The sequence below is a fragment of the Trachurus trachurus genome (genome assembly GCF_905171665.1).
Source record: "Trachurus trachurus genome assembly, chromosome: 18".
Taxonomy (NCBI): Eukaryota; Metazoa; Chordata; class Actinopteri; order Carangiformes; family Carangidae; genus Trachurus; species Trachurus trachurus.
Window position 1 is genome coordinate 376,687 of NC_139909.1, and position 24,174 is coordinate 400,860.

The window sequence follows — 24,174 nt, forward strand, 5'->3', positions numbered from 1 at the left end:
TTCTCGTCCGTACATGCAGTTGTCATGGTAACTCCTCAGTTTCATTCATGTGCTCTGAAATGCACTTTGCTCAATAAAGAGCAGAATGAGTTTTTAAAGGCTTTAAAAAAAAATATATATATCTTGGTTTGAATTCTATAAAAGTGGGTCGTGACTTAATGACCATGGGACGATGTGGAGCCCAGAGTGAGACTAGTGGAGAACCGCTGATCTATAGGTCTTTATGTAGATTGTTTGCCTGTTTGTTCGTTTACATGTAAAATCAAAAACCAATAAAAAGTAAATGACAAAAAAAAAGAACAACAATGGAATAAAATATTGTACCACATAGAGTAGAACACAAACACACACTAACTGTTCCTAAATACATACATAATAAATAGTTATATTATAGTTAATATATAGTTACATATATATATGGTTTCCATGGTGATGTGTGTGTGTGTGTGTGTGTGTGTGTGTGTGTGTGTGTGTGTGTGTGTGTGTGTGTGTGTGTGTGTGTGTGTGTGTGTGTGTTTGCAGTGAAAACAGTTCGTTGGTTCAGAGGTTTCAAAGTCCAGAGAGAGTTTCAACAGGACGCAGACCGAGGACGGAGAAGAAGAGGACGGACGCTTCCAGCTGCTTTTGACTTCACAGGTACGACGACACGATTCAGCTGCTTCAAGAGGCTGTGTGTGTGTGTGTGTGTGTGTGTGTGTGTGTGTGGGTGTGTGTGTTAATAACTGCAGCAGATCAAACAGACGCTGACCTCTGACCTCTCTGAGGAGCCAATCACAGACCTGTATCTGACCAGAACCTCCTGGTTACAAACTTACACACTGTTATTTTTCATTTCATTTCATTTCAAACCTTTATTTATTCATGGAAACCAATTGAGAGCAGGCTCTCTTTTTCAGTGACGCCCTGATTACAGAGATAAAAAACAAAAACAACACAATTGTAAGCAACGCACACACTATGATCAACAAGTGTCAGAATCAGAGATACACTGAGCAGACACAAGGAGAACAGCATATACATTTACACATTTACTACATTTAGGGTCACAGCTTCATGGAAGACAAGTACATTCAGTGTAAAAGACAAAGTCTAAGAGACTTCTGAAGGACTCCACTGGAATAAACTGTTTCAGTTTGAGCGAATCCTGTCATTTATTCCACTTGTCCAGGGCAAAGAAGCTAAAAGCTTTCTTTCCTCCCTCAGTATTTACACGTGGAATATCTAACCTAATAAATGATGCTGAGTGGGTGGGGCTTGGTAGACTGAAGTCTAACAAAGATGTTAAGTAGGTTGGGAGCTTCCCAATCAATACTTTGTAAATAAACAAGAGGCAGTGTTGCTCTCTACGAGAAGTTATTAGTGAAAAAGTTTCCAAACTAATGTTCTTTCTGAACGGCAGAGACTTGCTGGTGAACCACAGTGGCTTTACCACAGGGTAAAATATATCAGTTTCATGCTCCACAGTGATTTGTAGACGTGGCAGCGTGAGTAGAAGAGTCCGAGTCGGTCTTTACTCGGTCTGATTCTTCTGATCCGTCTGTTTACATGTTGTATCAGAAGTGACGCAGATCTGAGTTCTGCTTTTACACCTGAAACTACCTGAAGATAAAGAGGAAATAGTGATTTGAGATTTATTAGGTCACGTTATAATAATAATAATACAGGAAGCTGAGTCAGAGTTTCTATTAGCACGTCACTGTTTACTAAGTAAACGTCTAGTTCTTTCAAAATAAAGTTAGTGAAGTGTCTGCGTGGAGTGAAACCTGTTGTCAGATTATCAGAGACATTGGACACAGATGTTTACAGATGTTTGTTTCTCTTGGTTTCTAATTAGTTCAGTTCAGGAAAACATGAAACCTGCTGCTTCTCTCTGTCACGCTCCCTCTCTACTCTCGTATCCATCTGCAGAATGAATGAGTGTTACATGAAAACCAGAACTAGTGAGGCAAGGCAAGGCAGTTTTATTTGTATAGCCCGTTTTTACAAACACTTTATCTCAAAGGGCTTTACATCCCATCATGGAAGGAGGAAGCTTCTGGTAGGCAAGGGAGGCAGGGAGAGCAGACCAGCTTAATGGGAGGACTGGATGGCAGACTGGTTCATAGGAAGAGAGGACAGACCAGCTTAATGGGAGGACTGGATGGCAGACTGGTTCATAGGAAGGGAGGACAGACCAGCTTAATGGGAGGACTGGATGGCAGACTGGTTCATGGGAAGAGAGGACAGACCAGCTTAATGGGAGGACTGGATGGCAGACTGGTTCATAGGAAGGGAGGACAGACCAGCTTAATGGGAGGACTGGATGGCAGACTGGTTCATAGGAAGGGAGGACAGACCAGCTTAATGGGAGGACTGGATGGCAGACTGGTTCATGGGAAGAGAGGGCAGACCAGCTTAATGGGAGGACTGGATGGCAGACTGGTTCATAGGAAGAGAGGACAGACCAGCTTAATGGGAGGACTGGATGGCAGACTGGTTCATAGGAAGAGAGAGCAGACCAGCTTAATGGGAGGACTGGATGGCAGACTGGTTCATAGGGAGAGAGGACAGACCAGCTTAATGGGAGGACTGGATGGCAGACTGGTTCATAGGAAGAGAGGACAGACCAGCTTAATGGGAGGACTGGATGGCAGACTGGTTCATGGGAAGGTGGGCAGACCAGCTTAATGGGAGGACTGGATGGCAGACTGGTTCAGAGCTACCTGAACCAGCCCTAACTAAAAGCCCTGTCATAAAGGAAGGTCTTAAGCCTAGACTTAAATGTAGTTAGAGTGTCTGCCTCTTTGACCCACGGAGAGGAAAACAACCAGTGTAATAACTCCTGTGACAGTGACCACATCTGGAGATCAATACAACTGATTCTCTGTCCTCATCTCGTCTCTCTGAAGGTTCATCATGGACGCCATCAGGACTCAGCTGACACAGGTGAGTCTGGCCCCGCCCCCTGTGACCTGTTACCATGGTGATGGCCCCTCCCCCTGTGACCTGTTACCATGGTGACGGCCCCTCTCCCCCCTCCCTCTCTCAGGCCGCAGCAGAGGAGGAGGAAGAGGAGGAGGAAGTGGGCGGAGCTACGAGGGAGGTGATGACGTTTGTGACATCAGAGGGCGACGAGGAGGAGACGGGGGCGGGGCTTATCGATGACATCACAGCCCTGGTGCTGAGGAGAAACCATGGTTACCGCAGAGCTGGGACGCTGCTGTGTGTGTGTGGACTCGTTATCTTCACCACCGGTAACACACACACACATACAGACACACACACACACACACACACACACACACACACACACACACACACACACACACACACACACACACACACACACAGACTCAGGTTGATCATGTGAACAGAGGGGGCGTGTCCTGTCTCTGCAGCGTTCCTATTGGCCTACGCTGTGTTCGGGGGGCGGGGCCTCTGCTCCCCGGATGGAGAGGGGGCGGAGCCTGAGAGCCCGGGGGGCGGAGCTACATCACCTGCAGAGGGGGGGGCGGAGCTTTACCTGGGGGAGCTGAGAGACATGATGAAGACGCTGCTGCAGGAGGAGGACGTCTACCGCACCGTCAGGTTACAACCACAACATAACACACATACAAACTAATAATAATCATATATACCTATACATACAAGCTCTGGAAAAAATGAAGACACTTCAAACTGTGTCCTCTGGTTTTACTCTTCATAGCTGTGTGTTTGAGTAAAATGAACACTTTGGTTTCATTCTATAACCTACTGACAACATTTCTCCCAAATTGGAAATAAAAATATTGTCATTTAGAGCATTTATTTATTTGCAGAAAATGGCAACTGGTCAAAATAACAAAAAGATTCTGGTGTTTTCAGACCTTAGGCTACCGTATAATGCAAAGAAAACACTTAGGAAGAGTTTAGAAATCAACATTGGTGGGATAATCCCAATTTTTAATCGCAGCAGTGTTTTTATTTATTTATTTATTTATAATCTTTCTTCCTCATTAAATCTGATTAGGTTCAGGTGAGCAGCTCAGTAGAGTGAGGTGCTGGTGTTGGAGTTCAATAGACACTGGAATCAATGGCTGCCACATGTAGAGAAGCTGGTTTATTAAGTAGTAGTAGTGGTCCCTTTAGTTTTTACAGAGCTGTATATGGTAACACTTTACACTAAGGTACACAAAATTAGAGTAGTTAATGAGTAACTAATGAGTAACTAATGAGGAACTAATGAGTAGTTACTGAGGAACTAAGCTACACAAAATTACAGTAGTTACTGAGGAACTAAGCTACACAAAATTACAGTAGTTACTGAGGAACTACTGATTAATTAACTATTAGTTAATGGTCAGTTCTTCAGGAACCCCTGATCAAATTTCAGAGGAGTAGTTACTGAGGAACTAATGAGTAGTTGGTTAGGGAACTGAGATACACAAAATTAGAGTAGTTACTGAGGAACTAATGATTAATTAACTATTAGTTAATGGTCAGTTCTTCAGGAACCGCTGATCAAATTTCAGAGGAGTAGTTACTGAGGAACTAATGAGGAACTATTAATGATCAGTTCTTCATTAACTCATGATCAAATTTCATAGAAAGTTAATCACAACTTGATGATTAGTGAACTAGTTACTTCATCAGTACAGAATCATTACTCAGTAACATGTCCAGTAGTTAACCTTTATGACCTAAAGTGACACATAATGAGTGGTTTTTCATTTCTTCATCTTCATCTTTACATTAGTAGTTCCTTAAAAAATCACAGACAGCAGGATTCTTTAGAAGATTTTATTCATTAATTTCAGACCACATACACATCAATATGACCATCCATGTTGCCTTCGAAATAAATATGATAGTTTGTCACATGTTTGGTAGGCTAAATGAATGTATCATGGGGCTGTGTAGTACTGTATACTGATCAAACCGTGGTTCACAGTAAAGGTGTTTGAGTAGTTATTTACTATGAAACAAATTTGGAATGAATGAGGAACTCACTATTAGTTAATGGTGAGTTCTTCAGTAACTCCTAATCAAATTACTGAGGAACTAACTATTAATTAATCATTAGTTACCCTTTTTGTGTACCTTAAGGTAAAGTGAGACATCAAAATGAGTAGGTAATGAGTACTGAATCATTAGTTACCCTTTTTGTGTACCTTATAGTAAAGTGAGACATCAAAATGAGTAGGTAATGAGTACTGAATCATTACTGAATCATTAGTTACCCTTTTCGTGTACCTTATAGTAAAGTGAGACATCAAAATGACTAGGTAATGAGTACTGAATCATTACTGAATCATTAGTTACCCTTTTTGTGTACCTTATAGTAAAGTGAGACATCAATATGAGTAGGTAATAAGTACTGAATCATTACCTAGTCATTAGTTACTATTTTTGTGTAAGGTACACAAACATTACAGTAGTTACTGATGAACTAATGAAGAACCAAAATAATCATTTGCCTCTATGTGCACCAAAATAACTTTTGTCTTCACGGGCACCAAAATAAGATTTTACCTGCACAGGTACACCAAAATAACATTTTTTTTATGTCCACACACAAGAAAATATGATAGAATGTTAAAAAAAAATAAAAATAAAAAGAGAAAGAAAAGAAAAGAAAAACCATTGTAGCTTTCTTGTTTTAATAATAGCCTAATAAAAAATAACAAGTGTGTAGCGTCCCCAGCTAAATGATGGTCACAAATGATGAAACTGATGGTTCACATTCCTTCATTCCATGGACCGTATTCAGTTGCAGACACACCGTAAGAGCTATGAGAAGAAAATAAAATACAGTTACCTTTCCTTTTACATAAATGAAATTATTTTTAACTGCTTTTATCACATAAACAATCATGTAAGTTGACTCCCTTTTTATCTATTTAATCAAAAGACAATATCCAAATGGAGTGCTGTATTACCATGAAATAAATATTTTTAACCGTTTGTTTTTAATCCAATAAACTGTTTTTAACCTTACCAGACCTCACATCAAACAGACAAAACAGTCCTGTTGCATTAATAAAACAATCAACGAGTTAGCTTAGCTTCATCTCACTTCAATGTATTGAAGTGAGATGGAGCTAAACTAAGCTAACTAAGCCGAGCTGGCCAATGCTAATAGCTACCGCTAACCACAACATGTTCCATACATGAGACTATCAACGGCGACCAAACTCGAGCCGGACATAAATATAACATGAAAAGGTACAAAAACAAACCTTGTGCCCCTTATTAGCCAGGTGCTAGGGCGTTTCATGTAAGTTAGGCACACTTTTAGCATTGAAGACACTCTGGCCTTGCAGACACACTGCCGGTAAAATCCGTAGCACCGGAAGTTTATGAGGTCTCGGCGAGACGCTTTCAAAATAAAAGCACTGAATATAACGTCGGCTTAATATATAAGAAATAAAGCCCTGACCTTGACTAATGTTCAGAAACTAAATAAATAAACATAATAACAACAAATGAAGTAATGTTCTTATCATATTAAAGGTCATTTACAAAGTGTCATTTGTCTTTTATTTTGGAAACGAGATCATCATTTCCTGTGCACCTTTACTGTGAGGAGCAGTGAATTCACTTGGCACAAGAGAAGCAATTGACCATGCCACAAGAGAAGCAATGGACCATGCAGGGAAAAGCAAAAGAAGGAAAATCCCATTTCGACGATATCTCGAGGATGAGTGTGTGACCGTACAGTGATATTTTAATGGTATCTGTCTTTTTTTTTTTTTTGGAAGATGTGTAAGATGACTCCTCAAATTTTACTATGCTAACTTTCTCCAAAGTGACCTAGCATAGCATCGATGCTATGGTCGGTTAACAGAATGTAGCATTGATGCTACACTTGCACACGTTGTACAAAACATTAAATAACCTGTTAACTGCATCATCGTGGGATTCTTTGCTTTCCGAGGGTCCTTGAATGGTGCCTCTATGAAAGTATGCTCAAGTGTTGCATTGATGCTAGCTCGGTTTAGCTCTGTTCCCTTACCATGTGGTTACATGATGCATATCGTCCCTTGTTGTCATAGAGGCACCATTAAAAAAATCCAGTGATTCAGATGCTGTTCACAACTCGTCTCTATCATATACGGTTCATAAGTTATTAAATATTTTGACAAAAATGTGCAACCGCAGCATCAATGCTATGCTCGGTTTAGCTTCTCTTCCTGTGTCACGTGTTGTCGTAGAGGCACCATTCAAGGACCCTCGGAAAGCGGATAACCCCCCGATTCAGATGCTGTTCACAGCTCGTCTCTATCATAAACGGTTCATAAGTTATTTAATGTTTTGTAAAACATGTGCAAGCGTAGCATCAATGTAACGTTCGGTTAACCAAACTACGGTCGGTTTTAGAGGGCTAAATTCACTTTGGACAAAGTTATCTTACAGTAAATTTGAGGAGCAATCTTTCCGAATTTGTATATATTAAAAAAAAAGAGAGAGATACCATTAAAATGTACTTATACTGTACGGTCACATCCTCATCCTCGAGATATAGAACGTCTCTGATATAGTTGAGATGGGAGCTTCTGCTCTTCCTTGCTCTGTCCATTACTTCTCTCATCGTCGTCAAATGAATTCACTGCTCCTCACAGTAGCTGCACAGGTGAGCCACCGGAATTGAAGATCTTGTTTCCAAAATAAAAGACAAATGACTTTTTTTTTTTAAGCAAGTAAGTTACAAAGGTTTTTGTTGTTGTTTTACATTCTATGTCATTTTGGTGCACATGGAGGCAAATGATTATTTTGGTTCCTCATTAGTTCATCAGTAACTACTGTAATGTTTGTGTACCTTACACAAAAATAGTAACTAATGATTCAGTAATGATTCAGTACTTATTACCTACTCATTTTGATGTCTCACTTTACTATAAGGTACACAAAAAGAGTAACTCATGATTCAGTAATGATTCAGTACTCATTACCTAGTCATTTTGATGTCTCACTTTACTATAAGGTACACAAAAAGGGTAACTAATGATTCAGTACTCATTACCTACTCAATTTGATTTCTCACTTTACTATAAGGTACACAAAAAGGGTAACTAATGACTAAGTAATGATTCAGTACTCATTACCTACTCATTTTGATGTCTCACTTTACCTTAAGGTACACAAAAAGGGTAACTAATGATTAAGTAATAGTTAGTTCCTCAGTAATTTGATTAGGAGTTACTGAATAACTCACCATTAACTAATAGTGAGTTCCTCATTCATTCCAAATTTGTTTCATAGTAAATAACTACTCTAAATTTTGTGCACCTCAAACAACTTTACTGTGAACCACGGTGTGATCAGTATACAGTACTACACAGCCCCATGATACATTCATTTAGCCTACCAAACATGTGACAAACTATCATATTTATTTCGAAGGCAACATGGATGGTCATATTGATGTGTATGTGGTCTGAAATTAATGAATAAAATCTTCTAAAGAATCCTGCTGTCTGTGATTTTTTAAGGAACTACTAATGTAAAGATGAAGATGAAGAAATGAAAAACCACTCATTATGTGTCACTTTAGGTCATAAAGGTTAACTACTGGACATGTTACTGAGTAATGATTCTGTACTGATGAAGTAACTAGTTCACTTATCATCAAGTTGTGATTAACTTTCTATGAAATTTGATCATGAGTTAATGAAGAACTGATCATTAATAGTTCCTCATTAGTTCCTCAGTAACTACTCCTCTGAAATTTGATCAGCGGTTCCTGAAGAACTGACCATTAACTAATAGTTAGTTAATCATTAGTTCCTCAGTAACTACTCTAATTTTGTGTATCTCAGTTCCCTAACTAACTACTCATTAGTTCCTCAGTAACTACTCCTCTGAAATTTGATCAGGGGTTCCTGAAGAACTGACCATTAACTAATAGTTAATTAATCAGTAGTTCCTCAGTAACTACTGTAATTTTGTGTAGCTTAGTTCCTCAGTAACTACTGTAATTTTGTGTAGCTTAGTTCCTCACTAACTACTCATTAGTTCCTCATTAGTTACTCATTAGTTACTCATTAACTACTCTAATTTTGTGTACCTTAGTGTAAAGTGTTACCCTGTATATGTATATATTCATGTCCTGACCCGTTTCTGGTTGTAGTTCGAGTGTATTTATATATATATATATATTTATATATATATTTATATCTTTAGCCGTGTGAGCAGGGCGTCTCACCCTCCTGGTTCTGCTGAGGGAACGTCTTTGGCCTCGGAGGTTCTGGCTCGGTTCTCTAAGCTGAAGATGGACCACACCTGGACCGAGTCTCTGTTCGCCACGCTGCAGTTCCCCCACAGGTAGGACCACCACAGGCCCCGCCCCCTTCATAGATACAGGCCCCGCCCCTTCTCACATACAGGCCCCGCCCCCTCCACGGCAGCGCTGCTCTGTGATTGGAGGAGGAGGGTGGAGTCACATAGAGCACTGTAAAAGAGAGTAAGGACACCACCATTGACTCCCGTGGTAAGGGTTTAAGGGTTTAAGGGTTTTGCCCCCCTAGTGGCAGGATATGGGTATTGCAAAAGCGCCCAGAAAACCCATTCACTCCAATGTATGTGTGTTGCCCACTTGCTGCTAAATTGATGAAAACGGCCGTGTTTTTGTTTTTAGGTGTCTTGGTCATATCAAATTATACTTATCATTTCTTTATTATAATGTGTGTGTTGCAGGTCGGTGCGTAGCTCTGTGTCTCTGCTGGACGCCTCTGGTTCGGTTCTGGAGCAGATCTTCGTCCCTCCGTCAGACTTCTGTCCGTACAGCGCCACGGGAACGACCACGGTGAGACCTCAACTCAACTCAACTCAACTCAACTCAACTCAACTTTATTTATAAAGCACTTTAAGAGCAGCCTCAGCTGGAACAAAGTGCTGTACACAAGTAAAAATAGAACATAATAAAAACAATGTAGAAACAGTAAAAACATAAGACATAAAAACAATATAGACACTAAAAACAATAATAATGTTGAAACAATAAAACACTAAAACAGAGATAGAGTCTCATGCTGGGTTGAAAGCCAAGGAATAAAAATGGGTTTTAAGACGAGTTTTACAAATGGACAGTGAGGGAGCTTGTCTTATGTACAAAGGGAGTGGAAAAGGCTCAGTCCCCTCGGAGCTTCTGCTTAGACCTCGGTACCTCCAGGAGCAGCAGATCAGCTGACCTGAGGCACCGAGCTGGAGTGTAAGGATGGAGCAGCTCAGAGAGGTGAGGCGGGGCGAGATCATTTAAAGATTTAAAAACAAATAAAAGAATCTTAAAATGAACTCTAAAGTGCAGAGGCAGCCAGTGGAGGGAGGCCAGGATGGGAGTGATGTGCTCCCTCTTGCGTGTTCCAGTTAAAAGGCAGCAGCAGCGTTTTGCACCAACTGGAGACGTGTGAGGGACGACTGGCTGACTCCAAAGTAAAGTGCGTTACAGTAATCCAGCCGACTGTTTCAAAGTGCTGATGTGCAAGAAAGGGCTTCACCTTTGCCAGCTGTCTGAGGTGAAAGAAGCTGGACTTGACTGTTGACAATTTAAAATCACTGTCCATCTTAAAACCCAAGTTTGTGACCGTTGGCTTCATATAGTGTGTGTGCCAAGGGGCCCAAGCACACCTGCAAACTGGTCACCTTTTGGCTACAGTTACCTTTTTTATGTCAACCAGGGTAGTAGAAGTGAATGGAAGAGGGTTTTAGTTTTGTATGTTGTCACCTTTTTCACTACTCCAGAGTTTGTAGGTCTGCCAAGTCAACGGGGGGGTGCACACAAGAGCCACTGGGGCCAAAAACCATCGCTTCAGTTTTTTTGTTGGTTGACCTGGCCCCTCCTCCTCCTCCTCCTGTCACCATGGCAACCAGGTAACGTCTCACCTGTCCCCTCTCTCTCTCTCCGTGGTCAGGGGGGCGTGGTCTACGCCAACTACGGGCGTCCCGAGGACTTCAGCTGGCTCAGCAGCGTGGGCGTGTCCGTGATTGGCCGCCTGGTGGTGATGCGCGTGGGGGGCGGGGTCAGCTTCGCCGAGAAGGTCTGGTTGGCCGAGAGGAGCGGAGGGGGCGGAGCCTTGATCTACCCCGACCCTGCAGACCTGCCCCAGGACCCCCGCCGCCTGGGGCTGAACACACACACCGCTGTGTCCGAGCACGTAATACACACTCACACTCCGAGCACGTAATACACACACACACCGCTGTGTCTGAGCACGTAATACACACTCACACTCCGAGCACGTAATACACACACACACCGCTGTGTCTGAGCACGTAATACACACTCACACTCCGAGCACGTAATACACACTCACACTGCTGTGTCTGAGCACGTAATACACACACACTGAGATACACACTGAGATACACACTGAGATACACACTAACCCTTTAGACCCCGCCCACAAGCTCATCGATTGGCTCTGCCGTTTCTTGCTAACGTGTGATTGGCCGTTCCTGCTGTCACTCAGACAGACAGACAGGACAGATGCTCATTAATCTGATTTTTTTGCACCACAAGTTACTGTATCACACTAAAATCCAAGATGGCGCCGTTCATTTGGGATCATCCCTATGTTCCCCGCTGTGTTTGTGACCGGGGGAAAACATAGGACCCTTCTTTAGAAAAAGGGTTCTATCCACCACTTTATTTTCCCATGATCCATTGCGTCACACCACAACGGAAGTCGGTTTTCAACCCCGTAGTAGCATTCTAGCGAGCGGCTAACTGGTAGCGTTAGCGGCTAACTGGTAGCGTTAGCCACCGGTGTAGGCACCAAATGTGGGGGCTCCGGGCTGCCAAAACCGCCCTGACTAATCTGATGTTTGTCTGGTCTACAAAACGAATTACCGAACAAACACCACCACCTCTGTGTGCACGCCTCTGCAACTAGTCATGGTTATCGTAGCCATTAGCTTTGCTGCTGCTGACAGCTAACAGCAGCAGCAAACTAACATCGTCGTCAGCTGTTAAAACCCTCCCGTTGTCGGACCAGTGTCGGATACGACATGAAACTACTCCAGTTAGCTCAGTCATGTTGTAACAAAGATATCTGCTGGAAAAAAATTTGTTTTCATGGGCTGTTTATTGAGTTATTTAAGACACTGCTAACGGCTAACGGTTGGCCCAGCTAACGTTAATCTAAAATGTAATGAATGGAGTGTCATGGCGACACCCAGCGTCGTTCTCCGGAATGTGGTGGATAGGGTCCTTTTTCCCCAGAAGGACCCGGGGAACATGCAATTTTTGGTCCCATACCTGGAAGTGGAGTTGTGACTTTGCAGAGTTTCCCATTGTCCCATTGGTTGGGTTTAGGCAATGAAGAAAGAAGTTGGTTAAGTTTAGTAAAAAGACCAGGTAGAGGCTAGACAGGCCAGATAGAGAGAGAGAGAGTCCAGATAAGTAGAGAGAGTCCATCGACCAGCAACATAGGTACGCGCCCGTTCAAATGCTGTAGTAGGAGCACAAAACAGACTCCCCCAAACCAATGGGTGACGTCATGGTGCTACATCCATTCTTTATACAGTCTATGGTCACTCCTCTCTCTCTAACCCCCTCTTTCCCCCCCCTGCCCCCCCCCCCCCCCCAGGTCCACCTGGGGTCAGGTGACCCCTTCACTCCAGGGTTCCCATCCTTCAACCACACCCAGTTTCCTCCCATCCAGTCGTCTGGTCTTCCTCTCATCCCTGCTCTGCCCATCACCGCCTCCACCGCCGCCAAGCTGCTCAGGTAACAACCCCCCCCCCCCCAGGTAACCCCCCCCACTGCAGCCGCCAAGCTGCTCAGGTAACAACCCCCCCTTTTCCCCCTGCTGTTAAACCGGTCTGCTCTCTCTTCCTATGAACCAGTCTGCCATCCAGTCCTCCCATTAAGCTGGTCTGTCCTCTATGAACCAGTCTGCCATCCAGTCCTCCCATTAAGCTGGTCTGCTCTCTCTTCCTATGAACCAGTCTGCCATCCAGTCCTCCCATTAAGCTGGTCTGCTCTCTCTTCCTATGAACCAGTCTGCCATCCAGTCCTCCCATTAAGCTGGTCTGTCCTCTCTTCCTATGAACCAGTCTGCCATCCAGTCCTCCCATTAAGCTGGTCTGTCCTCTCTTCCTATGAACCAGTCTGCCATCCAGTCCTCCCATTAAGCTGGTCTGTCCTCTCTTCCTATGAACCAGTCTGCCATCCAGTCCTCCCATTAAGCTGGTCTGCCCTCCCTTCCCATGAACCAGTCTGCCATCCAGTCCTCCCATTAAGCTGGTCTGTCCTCTCTTCCCATGAACCAGTCTGCCATCCAGTCCTCCCATTAAGCTGGTCTGTCCTCTCTTCCCATGAACCAGTCTGCCATCCAGTCCTCCCATTAAGCTGGTCTGCCCTCCCTTCCTATGAACCAGTCTGCCATCCAGTCCTCCCATTAAGCTGGTCTGTCCTCTCTTCCCATGAACCAGTCTGCCATCCAGTCCTCCCATTAAGCTGGTCTGCCCTCTCTTCCTATGAACCAGTCTGCCATCCAGTCCTCCCATTAAGCTGGTCTGCCCTCTCTTCCTATGAACCAGTCTGCCATCCAGTCCTCCCATTAAGCTGGTCTGTCCTCCCTTCCCATGAACCAGTCTGCCATCCAGTCCTCCATTAAGCTGGTCTGCCCTCTCTTCCTATGAACCAGTCTGCCATCCAGTCCTCCCATTAAGCTGGTCTGCCCTCTCTTCCCATGAACCAGTCTGCCATCCAGTCCTCCCATTAAGCTGGTCTGCTCTCTCTTCCTATGAACCAGTCTGCCATCCAGTCCTCCCATTAAGCTGGTCTGCTCTCCCTGTCTCCCTTGCCTACCAGAAGTTTCCTCCTTCAGCTGTTGTTAACATTTCCATGTTTCTCACATTCTCTGTTATAAACTGTTTTCTTGTCTGTAACAACATCTCTGTCCCGTCTGTCCGTCCTGGGTGAGGGATCCCTCCTCTGTTGCTCACCCTGAGCTTTCTCCTGGTTTTCCCTGTTAAAAGGGTTTTCCATGGAGTTTTTCCTCAGTGGATGTGAGGGTCTAAGGACAGAGGATGTTGTTATGATGGGATGTAAAGCCCTTTGAGACAAACTGTTGGTAAAAACGGGCTATACTAATAAAATTGCCTTGCCATCAGCCCACCTGCTCAGCTGAGGGTTAGAGTCCGTTTTACTTCTGGTTCTGGTCCAGTTCCTCCTGAAGCTGCTGCTTGAACACACAGTCCCCCCCCCGTCTCAGCCAGGTGTTCACCCCCCCCCCCCCCCCTCTTGTCTCAGCCAGGTGTCGGGCCGGCCCTGCCCCCCCCCCTGGAGAGGACGCCTCCCCTACGTGTCCTGTGTGGTGGGGCCTCAGCTCAGCGCCGGCCGACAGGTCAGACTCTCCGTCCACAACGTGATGACTCCGGTGCTGCTGAACAACGTCTTCTCCTCCCTGGAGGGGCGGGTGGAGCCAGGTGCTACTACACCTATCTAACTACACACCTAACTACACACCTAAACACCTGTTACCACCTGTCACCTGTTCATTTCATTTCATTTATTGGATCTCCATTAGCACCAGCACATTAGCATTAGCACTATTCTTCCTTCCAAACATTAAGTCGGAATTGACTATTATATTCTTCCAAGTCCATCAAGGAAAAAGTACAACAAAAACAATCATACAGTAGACGCAGACATACGTATAACACAAGACACAATACACCACTTGTACAATACAATTAAGAATCAGTAAATATACACATACAAGGGGAAAGCAATATAGCAAAACATACAAACACCAAAATAGTAATCTCACAGGGCAGGGAAGAGAACAGGCACTATATTATATAGCATTATACCAACTACTGCAGCTGCAACATTAGAAGAAACTGTTTGAGCAAGAATTTATACCTCTCACACAATATAAAGTGGCAACGAATTCCACTCTAGGATGGCTGACAGATTTCTTCATCACATTTTTTTTATTTTTTATTTATTTAAGGAGGACAGTGCATATTAATAAAACATAACTGTAAAGGTGCCAGTGTTAGCCAAAGGCTAGTTTTCAACTGTAGTCCTCCTGGCGAGGTGTTAAAAGCCATTAAAATGAACAACAAGGACATAGGGAACATAATTCTTACAAACAGGAAACACAGGAAATCAGCACACAAAATAGAACGTATCCAAACAGAAACCAACAGACAATAAAACTACAAAAAGAGACAATTAAAGGGACAACGAGGAGTTTTGTTAAAGCAAAGTGTTTTCACACTACATTTATGAGCCTCCGCACCGTGAAATTCTTTGACCGGTGCAAGACAGACTCATGTTTTCATTCATCAAGAATTAAAGTCAGAGGTTGGAAGACGATCACATACCGTCGTAGTTCCCACCATAAACGGAGATTCGGCGGCGTTATTCTCATGACTCGCCACGAAACCGAAAGTAAAGAAACGCTGGTCGGCTCGCCCAGCATTTCCACCACCACTAATAATAACAAAATAACCATAGAGACAAAACCATAGATTTATCTAAAATGGACCATTAACAAGTGGTAACGTAGATTCATCCACATTAATATCAGACTTTTTTTTATTGTCGCAGAATTTTTGGTTCTGCCGCTGGAGAAACTCCTCGTTGTCCCTTTAACATGACACTACTAAAAACAAAAACAACATTAGTGTTCGCTTTAGGCAAAGTAAACCTCCCTTCTATAGCATGTCTTGTCGGATAATTATGTTGAGTCCACTGATGTGAGAACAAACAATACTCTCTGCCCCCCCCTCAGACCAGTATGTGATCCTGGGGGCTCAGAGAGACGCTCTGGGTCCTGGAGCGGTGAAGTCTGGAGTGGGGACGGCCATCCTGCTGGAGCTGGCCCGCACCTTCTCCTCCATGGTGGCCAGAGGTTAGTGATGTCATACTCCAATACACACAGGAAGCTTCACTTTACATTCAGACTAACTAATGCTACTGATACAGCTGTTAGATTTCATCAATGAGACCAACATTTATCTCCTAGAAATAATTTAACCAGACGGTGGTAAACCTCTAAAAACCTGCGGGTAAGTTAATTAGCGATGGTTTTCTCCCCCGGGATGAGGACGGAGGTTGGCCGGCCGAGCAGAGCAAACTTCTAAACAGCCGTCGTTTGGATCAACGGGCCGTAGATTTGGGATCTAAACAGTTACTTTATATACTTTAAAAAATATTAAAACTTAATAAAGTTACAGAATAACAGCGCTAGAGCGGGAAATAAAACAGCTTTTAGCCTGTTTTACAGCTACTGCTACCGGTTGCTGTGAAATGCATTCTTGGAAACTTGTATACTGTTACTGCGGTGTGAACGGTGTCGGTCTGCTGAAGTAGTATACTGAATACTACATTCAGTATGCAGTATACAGTACATACTAACGCAGTATGTAGTAGGCAGTACGGTAGTATGCTGCTTATTTCAATTTCAATTTCAGTTTACTTAGGATAGCCCCTTGAGATGCAGCATCTCGTTTTTGAGGGGGTCCCACATACAAAAATAACACAAGGACATACTACTACAATGATACACAACAGACACAAAGCACACTGCTCTCCCACTTCAACAGCCCCCACCCACCCACCCTATCCCAGGCTCACAAGAAGTTGGATTACAAATACATACTGTATATGCACGCATACCTGTAAATGTAAGTGCTCACATACACATAACCAAATACACATAGCAATACAACATCATACTCACAATGCAACAATGCAACATCAGGAGCAACAGAGTGCCACTGCATCAGAAACATGAGCAGCTTGTTCTTAAGTGGGAAAATAAATGTGTTCTAAAGATATAGAAGGAGGTGATGGACTTTAACACGGAAGGTAGATTGTTCCAATCGGATGGAGCTTTGTACTTGAATGAACTGCGGCCTATTTCTTTGTGAACTTTAGGCACTGTGAAAAATTAATTTGCCATATGTCTAAGAGGGTAAGGAGATGTATAAAGGACCAGTAACTGTTTTAAGATTTGAATACATCCAGCAACATCTCTGTCCTCAGGCTTCAGTCCCCGGAGGAGTCTGCTGTTCGTCAGCTGGGACGCTGGAGACTTTGGGAACGTGGGGGCGACCGAGTGGCTGGAGGTTCGTCCAATCAGAGAGCAGCAGCAGCAGCAGCAGACACCACCGGCTGACCTCTGACCTCTGACCTCTGAGCTCTGTCTCCGTCTCCCAGGGTTACCTGTCCATGCTGCACCTGAAGGCTGTGGCCTACTTCAGTCTGGACCAGGCTGTGATGGGTCAGTCCCCCCAGATACACCTGTCCTCTCTGTCTCTGTCTTCACCTGTCTGACTGTGTCTCTGTTGCCTAGGTGACGACGTCCTGTCGGCCTACACCAGTCCTCTGCTGGTCGACCTGCTGGATGCTGCTATTAGACAGGTAAACAGGAGAACAGGAGAACAGGTAAACAGGTGAACAGGTGAACACTGCAAAGGCAAAGTGCATCTGTATCTGTAAAAATGCTGAGAAAAACAGCTTTTTGTGTTTCTCATTGTCAGGTTTAAGCATCAAATGATGAATAACTACCAAGTCTATAACTGATTAGATAAAGGTGGACTGAATTAAATGTATTTTGTAGTTCGTCTTTCTGACCAATTTTGACCGTTTTATGGCAGATACTGCACTTTGCCTTGGTTTTAGCTACAGATAGGCTACGGCACTTTTGCCTTGGTTTCACAGTGCTTTTTTGGATGGACAGCAAAATAAAAAGCCCAATAACTCTGGACATTTTAGCAGTACCAATATCAAATTCTACCAGATTGAAGAGAATATGCCTTTACACTTTTGCTTGGTCAAAAAAAAAAAAAAATTGAAAAAATGCAGATACTGCACTTTGCCTTTGTCGGGCAGAACAGTTCCTCTGCTGACGAGTGCTGATGAGTTTCCTGTTTCAGGTGGAGCATCCGAAACATGCAGGTCAGACCATCTACAGCCAGGCAGAGAGGGAGGGGGGCAGCTGGAGGATGTGAGCACGCACACACACACACTTAGACATACACACACACACACACACACACACACACACACACACACTGTGATGATGTCACTGTGATGATGTCACCTCCTCCTCCTCCTCCTCAGCATGAAGCCTCTGTACCTGAACAGTGGAGCGTACAGTTTCACCGCCTTCGCAGGAGTTCCCGCCATGGAGCTGAGATTCACCGAGGTCTCACACACACACACACACACACACACACACACACACATAGACACACACACACACACTCACACAAACTGGGTTTCCATCCAAATGTATCGAATTTAAAAGCGGATTTTGTGAAATGCGCAAAAAGCAAATGCAAATTGATGCCCGTTTCCATTCGTTATTGTTTTGAGATTATTGGGAGAGGAGTGGTGCGCCGTGAGTGGTGCGCCGTGAGATTACGTCATAAGAGAGCGTGACAACAGTTGACACTCAGCTGACACTCAACATCATGGACAATTTACTTACTTTCCAGACCAGACGCACCTGTATAAGCTGCACCAGCTACATTTTAAAAGAAAATACTGTACATACATAGGCTGCACTTGAATCTAAGATGCAGGTTTTCATGTTGTAACATGAGATATTTACACAGAAAGACAGTAGAGACTGTGACAGTCTGTTCTGGTTACGCTCCTCTCCTCCATGTGCATCTGTTTACAACGAAGCCGGTGAAAAATCAATAACTGGAGCGGTGGAAAACGTTACATAACATATACGATGTTACGGCGTGTGATTGTGTCGTCTTAACCGTCATAAACACAAGATTATGGGTTACGGAGCGCGTTTGTGTTGCGGTGCAGCAGAGGAGAGCTGGGACACCGGGGCGTCGCTGGGTGAAGTCCAGCAGCTTCACCCACAAACTCTGCCTCAATTCACATCATTTGTTTCCATAACAAAAAGTCGCATTTTCCTTTTATCGATACGCTGACAAATCCACCCCCCCAAAGCATAAAAACTTTTACGCGCATTTAACAAATAGCCTTTATTGTCATTGCAACAAACAAGTGCAATGAAATTTGTGGTCCCACATCCATTCCAGGGCTAAAACAGACTAAAACAAGCTAAAAAGGACAACCTCAATGACACACATGTATACTCACACAAGAAAAAAATAAATAAGTAAGTCATCCAGTTATTAAAAATCAGTACAATAATAAAACCTGTAGGAATAAATAGATATTGCACAATAACATTAAGAAAGTGCTGTTTGGTGCAGTGGTGCAGGGTTGCAGGGTTATTTATTTGCATTTACTGCCTTTTTTCGAATTTCCGGCGTTTCCATCCAAGTATTTATTCACAATTTTTGAAATTGCTCCCTCCTCCATTTAGTGTGTGTGTGTGTGTGTGTCCCGTAGGAGCGTCCGTACCCCTTCGTCAACACGCCGCTGGACAGCGCGACGCGGCTGCAGCAGGTGCTAGCGGGGCGACTGGGCGCCGCGGGGCGGAGCCTAGCGGCGCTGGTGGGCGACATGGTGCTGCGACTGGCCCACGACCGCATTCTGCCACTACGCATCACCTCCTACGCCCACACGGTGCTGCAGTTCAGCGCCGAGCTCAACCGCCACTCTGCAGAGCTGCAGGTAGGAAAGTTCCTCTAAAGGTTCCTCTAAAGGTTCCTCTAAAGCAGGGGTGCTCACACTTTTTCAGCCTGAGAGCTACTTTTAAAGTGACCAAGTCAAAATGATCTACCAACATTATTAATGATTCACGTTTATTTATAAAGGCTACTATATGAACATACACATAACACTTGTTATACAATATGTCGGTGTGGCCTACCTTTCATAACTGAGCCAGCCTCTCAACCTGCCGCCTCTCTCGCTTGAGGAAAAAAAAAAAAAAAAACTTTTTTTTTTTTTTCTGTTAGTGGGAAACACTGATCAAGGTGTGCGTACGCACAACTCTCCGCAATATTCCATTGATAAATCACACCGGACCCAAGAATGGTGCGGACATGAACACACCTCATATTCCACCCCCAGAATGCCTCAGCACAACCATATATGGTCAGCACGTGCATAATTAAGTAGCCATGTGTTCCTCTAAAGCAGGGGTCCCCAAACTTTTTGCAAAGAGGGCCAGATTTGGTGAAGTAAAAATGTGTGGGGGCCGAGTCGGCCGACCATTCAGCCTGACATCCTTTGAACCATTAAAATTAAATGCAAATTAACTATTTAATACTTTTTTTTTCATTGCAAATGGAATTCTTTTAATTTCTTCACATAGATAAATAAATCTAAACAAGTTTTTACCAAAATCACTCTGCTTTTCATATTTGAAGACCACATAAAATGACAGGCTAAATGTCTGGAAAAAAAAAGGAAGCTTAAACATATCTAGGTTAATTTGAAACATTATTACATTTTATATTATATTATATTTTTAAAAAATCAAAAATTGCACTTGAATAAAAATCAAACCAAAAACAAGAATAAACCCTGTCTCTGTTAAGAAAAGATGCACTCAAATATAAAACCACACACAACCAAAACATTAAATAAAGGGCTTATCAAGTCTCAACAAAACTGCACTTGAATAGATATTGACCGTGTCATCACAGTAGATGAGGTGAGAAGTGACTGAGGCTGTGTATGTCACTCTAAAGACGGTGTGGTGGGGGGGTCAGCGGCGTGGAGCGGGTCTCATAGCGGGGACAGCTCCGGTGGGGGCTGTAGGGACGGGGGCGGGGGGCTCACGGCAGCACCGTTGCTCGGTGAAAACAGCAGTGATGACGGGCTTTCACGTCCGAGTCTCCAAACCAGAAGGTTTGTAACAGTAACAGCACCGGAAAAGTCGCTAGATTTGTCGCTAGTGGCTTCTGTCAAAAAGAAAGTCGATGAGAGGGTTTGGAAAGTCTCCAGATTTAGGGAGAAAGTCACCAAGTTGCCAACTGACGTTACCTTGCGTTGCTCCCATAGACTGTAAAAAAAAAAAAAGGTTGCTCCTCACATGCTGCACTGTGTGTGTGGTTGCGGCCCCGCCTCCCCCCACGGAGACAAAGATCCTGGATGACTGACAAGAGGCTTCACTCCCTTCATTTCATTCCGCTATGGAACAAACGCGCCCAGGTGCTGAGACAAAACAAAATTGTACGTGCTGGCGGGCCGCATATTATTGATTTTTTTTATGACAGAGGCTGCGGGCCGGTTGGAATTTGAACGCGGGCCGCATCTGGCCCGCGGGCCGTAGTTTGGGGACCACTGCTCTAAAGGTTCCTCTGTCAACAGGCACTCTGCAGAGCTGCAGGTAGGAACAGTTCCTCCAAAGGTTCCTCTGTCAACAGGCACTCTGCAGAGCTGCAGGTAGGAACAGTTCCTCTAAAGGTTCCTCTACAGGTTCTCCTGTCAACAGGCACTCTGCTTTCACAAGACGCAGCCTTCTTCCCGACGGCAGCGGAGTGAAGAGGCCGTGGCCAGGGTGGGAGGGGTCGGCCATGATCTTCCTGGTCCTTCTTAGGGCAGGGACTTGAGGGAGGGCAGGGGACAGCCAATCACCCTCTCACCATCATACTCCTTGGCAGCCTGAATTATTCCAACTGTCGAAGGAAGAACATCCTCATCTGGGCCTTCTTCAGGACGGCCTCACTGTTAATGCCCCACTTCAGATCCCGGCTGACGGTCATGCCCAGGAAGCGGCATGACTCGACGGGGGCTCGACGGGGCCTCGACGGGGGCTCGACGGGGGCCTCGACGGGGCCTCGACGGAGCCTCGACGGGGGCCTCGACAGGGCCTCGACGGGGGCTCGACGGGGGCCTCGACGGGGCCTCGACGGGGCCTCGACGGGGCCTCGACGGGGCCTCGACGGGGGCCTCGACGGGGGCCTCGACGGGGGCGGGGGCCACCGCGGCGTCCCCCAGTGTGATGGGAGGGAGTGGGACTGCGTTCCTCCTGAACTCCACCACCATCTCCACTGTCTTCTGAGCGTTGAGCTCCAGGTTGTTGCAGCTGCACCAGCTCTACATCCGTTCGATCTCACTCCTGTAGGCAGACTCCCCCCCCCCTGGTGATGAGACCAATCAGGGTGGTGTCGTCTGTGAACTTCAGGAGCTTGACCAACAGGTGGAGGGAGGTGCAGCTGTTGGTGTACAGGGAGAAGAGTGGGGTCCCAGCTTCACCTGCTGGGACCTGCTGGTCAGAAGGTCTGTTATCCACCTACAGGTGGGGGTCGGCAAGGAGGATAGTGTTAAAGGCTGAGGAAAAACTCCATGGAAAACCCTTTTAACAGGGAAAACCAGGAGAAAGCTCAGGGTGAGCAACAGAGACAAGGACAAGATCCTGGCGTAGTTTCCTACAGTGTCCAGATGTTCCAGTACGTAGTGCAGAGCCATGTTCACCGCGTCCTCCGTGGATCTGTTGGCTCTGTAGGCAACCTGGGGTCCAGCTCCGTGGATCTGTTATGGACTTCAGGTCGGCAGGACAAGGTGCTCCAGGTCCTTCATGGGAACAGAGGTCAGAGCGACGGGTCTGCAGTCACTGGGGCCTGTGACCTCGGCTTAGTCTTCAACCATCATCCCTAAGGCTTCTTAGGGCTGGGGATGATGGTTGATGCCTTGAAGCATGTTGGGACCCGACACAGTGCTCTCTACCTGTCTCCAGTCCAGAGGTCTGTCTCTCTGACCTGTCTGTCTCTCTGACCTGTCTGTCTCTCTGCCTGTCTCCAGTCCAGAGGTCTGTCTCCTCAGTGGGTCTTCAGTGCTCGAGGTGATTACAGTCGAGCAGCAGAAACTCTTCAGAGAGCCATCGACAACAGCGACCTGCACGACCTCACCACGGCTCGCTCCTACAACACACGCATCATGAAGGTACACACACACACACACACACACACACACACACACACACACACACACACACACACACACACACACACACACACACACATACATACACACACACACACACACACACACACACACACACACACACACACACACACACACACACACACACACACACACACACACACACACCTCCTCTCTCTCTCCTCAGTGGATGTGAGGGTCTAAGGACAGAGGATGTTGTTATGATGGGATGTAAAGCCCTTTGAGACAAACTGGTGGTAAAAACGGGCTATACTAATAAAATTGCCTTTCCTTGTCTAAAAAAAAAACTAATACATACTAAAAAACCCTAGTATACACCAAAGACAGACTAAAACACCCTAAACACACAGTCCCCCTCCCCTCCTGCAGGTGGAGCACTACTTCCTGTCCCAGTACGTGTCGGCGGTGGAGGCACCGTTCCGTCTATACACACTAAAAACACTAATACATACTAAAAAAACTAACCCTAACCCACTAAAACATGCTAACAAACACACATACATACCTAAACACACCAAAGACACACTAAAACACCCTAAACACCCAGTCCCCCTCCCGTCCTGCAGGTGGAGCACTACTTCCTGTCCCAGTACGTGTCGGCGGTGGAGGCACCGTTCCGTCCACTAAAAACACTAATACATACTAATACACAATCAATCAATCAATCAATCAATCAATCAATCAATCAATCAATCAATCAATCAATCAATCAATCAATCAATCAATCAATCAATTTGTTTATTTCGGGCATGTCAATTTAAATCATCATCATCACACTTCATCTTAGTTCAATAATACAATACACATGGCCGAAAGGGAAAGCGGGAGAAGCTAAAGCTTATCTAGTCCCGCCCCCATTACCCACAGAATAAAAATATTTATCATAATCTTTTCTAATTCATACTAATCTTTTCTAATACATACTAATACATACTAATACACACTAAAAAAACACTAATACATACTAAAAAAACTAACCCAAACCCACTAAAACATGCTAACAAACACACATACATACTTAAACACGCTAACAAACACACATACATACCTAAACACACCAAAGACACACTAAAACACCCTAAACACACAGTCCCCCTCCCGTCCTGCAGGTGGAGCACTACTTCCTGTCCCAGTATGTGTCGGCCGTGGAGGCGCCGTTCCGTCACGTGATCCACGGCCGCGGCGACCACACGCTGAGCGCTCTGACCGAACACCTGGCGCTGCTGAGCTCCGACCCCACGCGCTTCGACGAGAAACGCTTCAGACGCCAGCTAGCTCTGTTCACATGGACGCTGCAGGGAGCGGCTAACGCTCTGAACGGAGACGTGTGGAGCATACACAACACACACACATACACACACTGATAACACAACACACTGACACACAACTCTGATACTACACAA

The 24,174-nt window shown here is 44.8% G+C and overlaps 2 protein-coding genes across 3 annotated transcripts in view; both read left to right on the top strand.

Moving 5' to 3' along the window:
• Nucleotides 1-558: 558 nt before the first annotated feature.
• On the top strand, nucleotides 559-24,174 carry tfr2 (transferrin receptor 2). 2 transcript variants are annotated; one of them, XM_083993392.1, is made up of 18 exons: nucleotides 559-636; nucleotides 2,889-2,925; nucleotides 3,029-3,233; nucleotides 3,378-3,567; nucleotides 9,142-9,282; nucleotides 9,655-9,763; nucleotides 10,869-11,111; nucleotides 12,546-12,685; nucleotides 14,216-14,391; nucleotides 15,708-15,827; nucleotides 16,964-17,046; nucleotides 17,138-17,201; nucleotides 17,274-17,341; nucleotides 17,857-17,927; nucleotides 18,044-18,128; nucleotides 19,304-19,528; nucleotides 22,610-22,750; nucleotides 23,881-24,173. In XM_083993392.1, the coding sequence occupies exons 2-18, from the start codon at nucleotides 2,896-2,898 to the stop codon at nucleotides 24,133-24,135; spliced, it is 2,346 nt and encodes a 781-aa protein (XP_083849518.1). In that variant the 5' UTR covers nucleotides 559-636; nucleotides 2,889-2,895; the 3' UTR covers nucleotides 24,136-24,173. The 2 variants fall into 2 exon arrangements, with proteins under 2 accessions (XP_083849518.1, XP_083849519.1); XM_083993393.1 differs by lacking the exon at nucleotides 19,304-19,528 and having other exon boundaries at nucleotides 23,881-24,174.
• The window catches only part of mepceb (methylphosphate capping enzyme b), an 88,780-nt gene continuing 76,584 nt past the window's right edge, over nucleotides 11,979-24,174 (top strand). The window contains exon 1 of the mRNA XM_083993398.1: nucleotides 11,979-11,992. The gene's annotated coding sequence lies outside the window, so the exon portion shown is untranslated. The remainder of the gene's footprint in view (nucleotides 11,993-24,174) is intronic.